The sequence below is a fragment of the Daktulosphaira vitifoliae genome, unplaced genomic scaffold, assembly GCF_025091365.1.
Source record: "Daktulosphaira vitifoliae isolate Bord-2020 unplaced genomic scaffold, ASM2509136v1 Scaffold_5, whole genome shotgun sequence".
In the NCBI taxonomy this organism is placed as follows: Eukaryota; Metazoa; Arthropoda; class Insecta; order Hemiptera; family Phylloxeridae; genus Daktulosphaira; species Daktulosphaira vitifoliae.
This window is the reverse complement of record NW_026099576.1, coordinates 4,353,276-4,362,881: the sequence shown is the minus strand read 5'-3', so window position 1 is coordinate 4,362,881 and position 9,606 is coordinate 4,353,276. Positions and strand designations below refer to the sequence as shown.

General features: G+C 28.3%; 2 protein-coding genes across 4 annotated transcripts in view; both read left to right on the top strand.

Moving 5' to 3' along the window:
* Positions 1-4,422, top strand: part of LOC126906879 (uncharacterized) — an 8,367-nt gene extending 3,945 nt beyond the window's left edge. The window contains exon 3 of the mRNA XM_050687798.1: positions 2,989-4,422. Coding sequence (XP_050543755.1) covers positions 2,989-3,191 — 203 coding nt within the window. The 3' untranslated portion in view covers positions 3,192-4,422. The remainder of the gene's footprint in view (positions 1-2,988) is intronic.
* The window catches only part of LOC126906871 (electron transfer flavoprotein-ubiquinone oxidoreductase, mitochondrial), a 138,616-nt gene that overhangs the window by 19,937 nt on the left and 109,073 nt on the right, over positions 1-9,606 (top strand). The gene's annotated exons all lie outside the window — the stretch shown is intronic.

Genomic DNA, 9,606 nt, shown 5'->3' with positions numbered 1-9,606 from the left:
TACTTTTCTAAATAAACTTTTCGCGATGTTTTCAAATGTGCAATTAAACTTTTTTTATTACTTCTAAGTTTTAATATTATTACTTATTAATAAAAAATAAGTATTTACATATAAAAAAAAATAATGAAGAACAAAAAAAAAATTGTTTTAAATTAATACTGATTTTGATTATTAATATGTTAAAAATAATGAATATTTAATAATAATAAAATAATAACATATTTAACTAATTTTTTAATCGTTTAAAGTTGATTTTTGTGAATGTTTATAATAAAAAAAATTAATATATTTTACCATAACTTTTAGCTCAATTGGCAAGTTTGAAATTGACATCATTAAATATAAAATTTTACGAGAATTAAAAAAATTGTATCGTTAAGATTAATATGCAGTTAGGAAGTTATATAAATACTATTTATAGTAAATTTATCAGAATAGCTCAATATTTTTTTGCATTTTTATCGTTATAGATAACTTAAATAGAAGTTAATAGTAATAATTTCCTAGTAACTTTTGGTGTTTGAAAAGATTCTGCAATGGAAATATTCAGAACTTAATTAATTTTAATAACTAACTAAATGAACCAATCAAAACACAGTTGTTAAAAAGATTTACTCAATTGAGCGTATTATATAATTTGATTAGAATTGTAAAAATCCATTGTTAATTCAGGAGAAACTAACAATTATTTTTTTTATAAATGATTTATATAGCAACATGTTACCAACAAATTTGGAATATTATAGTCTAGTAGTAGCACACACAAATAGAGTAAAAAAATTATAAAATTACAAAGTAAAATGATTTAATTTTGTATTTGAACGTATCATACCAAACTTGATTCGTCAATAAATACTTTGAAAACATTAGAAATGAATGATTTTTATTGTCTGTATGGAGAACATGGCATAAGTAACTGTTTCATTGATAAATTAGAATTTTTTTTTAATATTTGAGGGTAATATCTTCAACTAGATACGAATTGTTGTCATTTGACGTATCGTTGATAAAAGTAGGTCAAGTTAGAGCATAGAAAATAAATGATAGTCACAAAAAAATATCTTCTGAACTTTGCATCGAAGCTAAAACTTAAAATATAGTAAAATAATTTTAATATGAATAAAAAAATTCTTCTCACGAGTGGCGAATACAGTGATGGGATCCTTAATCTTTATTGAAGTTATTGAATCTAAATGCAAAAAAAATCAAAGCCATATGCTGGTTGGAACCTTGTACCCCAAGCGTGTAAAACGTAAGTTTTACCAACTCGGCAACCGTACGTTGCTATCACCGACTGAAAAAATTGGCTATTTAAGCTAGTTCAAAAATCAAAGTTATTTTTCTCGACTTAAAAGAAGCAAACAAATTTAAATAAGTTTAACTTTCTATGCTATATTAATTATTATTTATATAATATTTATGAAAATCTGTACTACCCTTGAACGGTATTTTAAAATAAAATACAAAACCCAGAATTTTAACACAAAAATAGCAAATTTTTTAATATGGTAGTCATTTTTACGATGTACACAAATCCAAAGGTTAAATTTTTTTTTTTTTCAAATTAAAGTATATTACATTAGCTTTAATTTAATATAAATATAAAAGTGTCAGTCTTTCCGGAACATTTTCAAAAGTTAAGTTGAAAAGTTAATTTTTTGTAAAAAAGTTACCATTTGAAACCTTTCCTGTGGGCTTGTTTAGGATCAAATGTTCACGAAAATATATAAAATGATAGGTAAATATCTAAAGTATTTAAAAAAAAAAAAAATTATATTGATTCGGAAATTCTGGAACATTTTCAACAGTTAAGTTGAAAAAGTTAATTTTTTCTAAAAAAGTTGTCTTTTTAAATCACCCCCTGTGGGCAGATAAAGTGTCAAATTTACAAAAAAAATATATCAAATGATAGGTAAAGACATCAAGCATTTATAAAAAAAAAAATTTATATTGATATGTTCATTTTTGAAAAAGTTACGGCAGTTTTTAGTAAAAAAAATTGAAAAAATTTCGAAAATTAGAGATTTCTAAATTTATAATTTTTTTGAAGGTTTCCCCCATTCACGAGAAACGAGGAAATTTTTTTCAATTTTTGAGGGTAATGTCTTCGACTAGATACAATTTGTGATCTTTTGACGTATCATTGATAGAAATTGGTTCGGTGAGAGCTAAGAAAAAGTGGTAACAAACACAAAAAAAAATAAAAATAAAAATAAACACATCATAATAAAACCAATACCTTCTCAGCTTTCGCATCGAAGCTAAAATGTAAAATATAATATCAAGAATTTTTTCACATAAAGAGCATATTTTTGCATAGGGTAGTCATTTTCACCATGAAGAGAAATCCAGAGGTCAATTTTTTTTTTCAAATTAAAGTATATTACATTAGCTTTAATTTAAGGTATATATAAAAGTGTCAGTCTTTCCGGAACATTTTCAAAAGTTAAATTGAAAAGTTAATTTTTTGTAAAAAAGTCCCCATTTTGAAACCTTTCCTGTGGGCTTGTTTAGGGTCAAATGTTCACGAAAATATATAAAATGATAGGTAAATATCTAAAGTATTTAAAAAATTATATTGATTCGGTCATTTTTAAAAAAGTTATGGCAATTTTAAGTAAAAAAAATTAAAAAAATATCGAAATTTAGCGATTTTTAAATTTGTAATTTTTTGGTGAATTTCCCTTGTTTACGGCTAACGAGGGATTTTTTTTCAATTTTTGAGGGTAATTTCTTCAACGAGATACGATTTGTGATCTTTTGACATATTTTTCATCAAAATCGAGCGAGAGCTGAAATTGAGCGTATACACTGTATACTATACAGACACAAAAAAAAAAACACATCATAATAAAATTAATATCTTCTCAGCTTCGCATCGAAGCTAAAAATGATTAATTTAACTCGATTTGAAGGATTTTCATTGTTTATATTTTTGTAGAGCCATTTATATATTAACATTAATTTATGTGTCATTTTGTGTATCAGGTAATATGGTTGAACAATGGATGAATATTCCGGTTCAAGGATTATGTGTAGATGCAGTTAGTTCTGAATTATGTCCACTTTGTAAGAATCGAGATCATTGTTTTAAAACAATGGTCATATGTTCTTTGACCTTTTGTGGTAATTTAGAAAGATTAAGACCTATCTTTGAAGAAGTACGACAAGTTTTACAAAATATTATATAATTGTAAAATAAGTTTACATTAAAAAATAATGATTATCACATCATTTAAGACCTATACATGGTGGCCCACCACTCACTGACAACTTAAATAACTTTTGATCCAGTTAATATTTTTAGCTGATTTTTTTTTTAAATAATAGTTATACGTAAAGTCTATAGCTATATCTCAATAATTATTTTTTTTACATTTTATTATAAATATTAATTATTTTTTAATTTTAAATAAAATGTTAAAAAAAATCTAAGATAGCTATTTTGTAGAGTAGAATTTAAGAAAAATTTTAATAAAAAAATATCTTATTAATATTCAGTAGTAGATATTCTGTAGCATTTTAAAGTTTGTGAAAATTTAAATTTTCATGTATTATTTTACGGTATTAAACATTGAAATTGTATAATTTACAACCTTGGCATTAATACCATGATAAGAAATTTGATAAGGCAATTATTGCTTATCACTCTCATTCAAAAGTATGTCATTTTCATGGAAAAAGTTACACACCTCCAAATTATAGTAATCACGAAAAGATAGTGTTTTCTTCTGTCCTTTTCTCAATACGTATTCAATGTTTAATACCGTAAAATAATACATGAAAATTCAAATTTTCACAAACTCTAAAATGCTACAGAATATTTACTACTGAATATTATTAAGATATTTTTTTATTAAAATTTTTCTTAAATTCTACTCTACAAAATAGCTATCTTAGATTTTTTTTTAACATTTTATTTAAAATTAAAAAATAATTAATATTTTTAATAAAATGTAAAAAAAATAATTATTGAGATATAGCTATAGACTTTACGTATAACTATTATTTAAAAAAAAAATCAGCTAAAAATATTAACTGGATCAAAAGTTATTTAAGTTGTCAGTGAGTGGTGGGCTACCCTGTATATCCTAAACCTTTATTAATGAAATTTATTATGTGTACTATATATACATAATAACTAAATTATTCCAAAATGTAACTAACACCTTGTGCATGACATTAGTCTAAGGTAATGATAAAAATTTTATGAGAAAAAAAAATTCTTGTACGTTTTGATAAGTAACAAATTTTGATTATTGTAATTATAAATTGGTTTCAAAATCACATATTTTTAATAATGAAAAAAAAGTTGTAAGATTGTATTTTTAAACTAATTAATTGTGTAACCACTTTAAATTTCTTACAAATTTTTTTTTTAAACATTTAAATACAAAGCATTGTGTTTATGATTTAATAAACTCAATTAAATGTTTTTTTTACTTATTTATTTGAGTTATGTTTCTAGCTTACTAGGTAGAAAAAAATGTTTGATAGATCGAAACTACCTATGATTTTTCAATTATTGGATAACATTTAAAACTTTCTTATAAGCACATAATATACATTTGTTGATAATGTAATATTTACTTTTTATAGAATTGAGCTGATAATAATTGATTCAGTTATTTTTACTTTTATTATAAATTGATATAATTTATTTTGTTAATATTACAAAAATCACGTTTAACAATTTCTTAAGTTCTGATTTAAATCTCAAATTACTGTATATGAGTTGAACTAAAAGATAAATTAGTATTGAAATTGTTACGACTGTGGACTGTATTTTAACTTTTTACGAGAATAATATTACTTTGGTCGCTTAACTATAAATTAATAACACGAACTTTTTCTATATGTGCATAGTGAGGCATTTATTAGGAGACTGTTTTTTCTCCGCTGAGTAAAACCGATCGTCCGCTTATCACAATATAAAAAAAAAAAAAAAAATAATAATACTCATATAATAGAGCACGCCGTAACAGAAATAAACTAAAATCTTAAATTAATGATGCTTTTCAGTGACATAAAATTTATTTTATTGGCAAATTATTTAAAAATTATTGGTATTTATAATATTTGTAACAATAAAAAATTTTTATCTTTTTTATATGATAGCAAAAAGTTCTCATATAAAACCTGTTGCGGCGAATTATGTGGTTGCGTTCAACTTGCGGCCCGGATGGAACCGGTTGCGTGTAGTGGGTGGAGGTGCGATAGTATGTCGGTACCAAATTCGCCATATGGTGAGTCGTCGCCTTGTCTACCAGTCAACCATTGTAAGGTCCAGTTGATTAGACCTATCGTCGTCGCCACGTGTTTTTAACACGCTTATATTAGTTTCACTTGTATGTTGTTTGTTTGTTGTTGTTTGTAAGTTTGTAACTCCACGCGGCACGTGTTATTATGTCGCGTATCCCGTCGTGTATGACCTTGAGACTAAACTGTTGTAACGCATTCGCCCCACCCCGCTCACCATTCGTAGAGAACAATATTTTCCAACCCGTAGACGCGCGCTTATCATCAATTATATAGAGTGTTCAGTAAGTCAGGAAACGGGTTTCTATTGTTCTCATTGTTACAAACAATGAGAACAATAGAAACCCGTTTCCTGACTTACAGAACACTCTGTATATATATATATATAACAAATTTTTATTGTAATTGACACAGCCCCGCGTCGTTTTACGCCGCGGTGCAAAGTCCAGCAAGTGCCTCACGGCCGACGACGTCCCGCCGCTATACCGTAGTCTTCTTCCCATTGTCAAAATAACATCGTCAACAAACTGATCCGCACTCGCGCACCGTCGTCATCTACGCTGCTAACCTATTGACGCCCGAGAATCACGCCGGACATCGCGTCTTCGACGCCAGCAAAAGTGCCACGATATTATGCGAAGATTATATATTCCTACCGCCACCGCTAATATTAATAAATATATATTTATATTTATACGTATATACGTATATGTTAATATTCATTTATATATTCCTACAGCCGACGCCTCTGCCGCCGTTTATGCCTCGTGTATAATGTTCCCTCCGCCATGCCCGCCCACATAAACACGGCTATACCTCATGCATGATACGTTTACGTACTTAAGTCCCTTTAAATATATATATATTCTAATTACTATTAAAACTTATATATTAATACACTTTATTCTCATTAAGAGATATGTAGTGTATTCATTCCGATTACGGAGGATGATTCTCGTATCGTTATTTTTCGTCACTACCTCCACGTTACGCGCCTGCTGCTTTCCTTGGATGTGGTAGCCGTTTCTTAGACTCCCTCTCCGGAATCGAACCCTTATTTCCCGTTACCCGTTACAACCATGATATTGATATTAACTACTATCATAACATGAAACTAAAAAGTGAAAAATAAATATAGTTTAAAAAAACTAAAAAACACGCTTTTAAAGCACATCGAACTAAAAAGTTAAAAATAATTTTTAAAATTAACTTAAAACAATAATGAACGAAAAATACTAGTATTATTGTGAAAAAAAGCGTGGGTGCTTTATGCCATATTTTTTGTATATTGAGCGCCTGACGCTTTTTTTCACAATAATACTAGTATTTTTCGTTCATTATTGTTTTAAGTTAATTTTAAAAATTATTTTTAACTTTTTAGTTCGATGTGCTTTAAAAGCGTGTTTTTTAGTTTTTTTTTAAACTATATTTATTTGTTCCGCGACTTGCGGTAACGTCACATATATGTGAATACGGGGATTTACCGTGCGTATGATCAATATAATTGAGTTTTGTTTCATTCAAACGGTTGAAGTTGGTTGAGGAGAACAGTTATAATCCGATCATTAGTGTTCTGCCCAGGTCAGATTATTGAATTCTACAACACTTAAATCTTATATTTGTACTCATTTTATTTCAGTGTAATATTTATTTGTTATTATTAATGTAAGTGGGGACGCCCAACTATAAAGTTTACTGTTAATTACACTAATATTGTTATTATAGACAAATTCCTTTTGAGTTTCTTTATTTACTAAGTTTTTGGGGTTTCCTTTTATTCACGTCCTAAGTCAATCAGGCCAACCGATATTTAGGAACCTGTAGACGAACAAAACCTACAAATATTGTTGTGAGTTATTTGAAAATTTTAATACAAAAGAATCAAATTTAATTTTTTTTTTATTTAAGATAAGTTTTGAACAGTAGAGTTAAGAAATACATAAAATGATAAAAAAATGTTCGGGTTTTAGGATGAAAATTCATCCTTGGAGTAATTGAGAAACTTGAAAAATAATAACGTACTCATTTATACTGTTAAATTATGTAGTATAGATTGTAAATGTTCTGTATAAAATAAAATTTAAAAGGTGCAGTAGAGATATAGTAAAGTGAGATTTTTTAGATTATTAACGATTGATATCCAGTATATACTAAAACTACTGTCGTAAGTGGTAGGGAGAAACAATCACATTAATGGTATGGTGCGGTCTTCTGGACCACTCAATTTTGTTAATAATGTTTGTACCACAATTTCTCGTAAAAAAATCATTTAATTTGCAAAAATATTATCATTATAGTGTAAGCTTTTACTTGACTAACGTTTTTCGATTCACATTTAATTGGTTTTAAAAAATTAATCAATATTTTTAGAAATTTTAATATATTATGCAATTTTCTACCGAATCTTCAATAAGTTCTAAAACGTTTAAAATAAATTTTAATGATTATTATATTGTAGTAGGCATAATTTAGTTGTGTTTTTAATATGAAAGACAACATCAAATAGTTAAAGGGAAAATAAGTCTTTATTGAGAAACAATACAATTGTTAATAATGTGTGTGCGGTGATCGCATTTGCGAGTAGTGTACAATCCCCACAACTAATTTATATAATATTTATCGATACGTAACCTCTTTCCTTATAAAATTATAATACACTTATATTTTAAATAATTTCTAAAACATAAATGAATATTGAAATTTGATGAGAGAGTTGTAACGTGACAAAAGTATCTTGTTATTTTTTTTGTCTATTTGTATATATATATATATATATATATGTTTTGAGCCGAATGCGGACTGCGACGGCGTTTGTCAGTAATATTATTATGATAAGGTATTGTGATTTGTTTATGCGCGTGCGAGGTAGTCAGCTGTGTACTACTTCAGACCGGTTAATGGACGGCATTTGTGTGTACATTCACCCCTCTCCTTTCCTATCTTGAACGTCATTTGCACTGCTCACCGCATACATTGTCGCCTTATTTAAATTGTTCGTAGTAATTTCCGGCACTGGGTTTTAAGTTTTTTTTTTGACCCCTACTCCAAAGGCTAGCCGTGTTGTCGCCTACAGACTGCCGGGTCAAACGTCGGACGGATTGTCGGAAATTAGCCATCATCGGAACTGGTTGTCGCTAATTTTCGTCCGTAGCGTGAGTTTTTTTTTGTTTTTTGTTGTGTGCACTGCAATCATATATATATATTTTTTTTTTGTCGCGAGTGTCCGCTACTTTTTATAATGTAAATTCATTGTTTATTGGCGTCGGTTGAGCCTGCCTCATATTCTGTAGCCCTTCGGGGCTGGTAATGTATAAGTTTTGTATATAATGTTTTGAGCCAGTTATTTTTTAGTGCGCTGTGCCATAAGCACGTGTGGCGAATTTTTTTATATAGTTTTTTTTTGTAGGTGTCCTTATATTTTTTTTATTTAGGTCCCGCAACATGACAGGCGTGTACAAGACCACCTGTCATGTTATATATTTTTTTTTTTGTGACTTTTTATAGGTTTTATATCATACTTTATTGGGTGATGTATATATTATTGGTACAATGTGGTGACGTAGTGCATTTTATTCCGGGGTGTCCCAACGTCTTGCAAGCTAAGCCTAACTGCCAGAAACCAGTCGCTTACTTGGGACGTATACCCGCCGTGCTTAGCGGCAATGCTGCGATTAATAGCCGGCGGGTACCCGAAGACGTTCATCGTAGTCTCTAACAATAAAAGTGTAGGTGTAACTAATTTTTTTTATTAATATATTTTTTTTTCTCTCTTTCTTTGTTCCCTTTTAATTTATAGACGAGGTTTTTTGACCATTCGGTTTTTTGCCTCGTAGTAACTTAATTTTTTTTGTTTTTTTTTTTTGCTTAATAAAGTCCCCTTAATTTAACTTAACCATCATCTGTTTTTTCTTTTTTTTGCGTGTTCCATCTTCAATGGACTCGTGTATTTTTTTTCTCCTTTCAAAAATCTACTCCCCTAGTTTATAAGGTACGGGCAACGGCCTTGTATAAGGTCATCCCTCATTAATATGGTTATGTGACAACTGTCACGAGGTTTTGGTGTACATCTACTATCAACGACTCAACGGACATCAACTTGTTTATTAATTATATATTTTTTGTCAAATTGTTTTAATATAAAAAAGTTAATTTTTTTTAAAAAAAAATCCTACTGTGGTCCGACAATATACTGTCTCGCCCAGTAGGTTGGCGACCCTTTACTTATAATTTTGTAAAACGCCATGAAAGTTACAAATTTCTCGTTGCGGCCAATTAATTTGATTTTTATATATTTGTAACCTTTCAGAGTAAAGTTTAGCTTATAGTTTACTGTTTATAACCAGATAA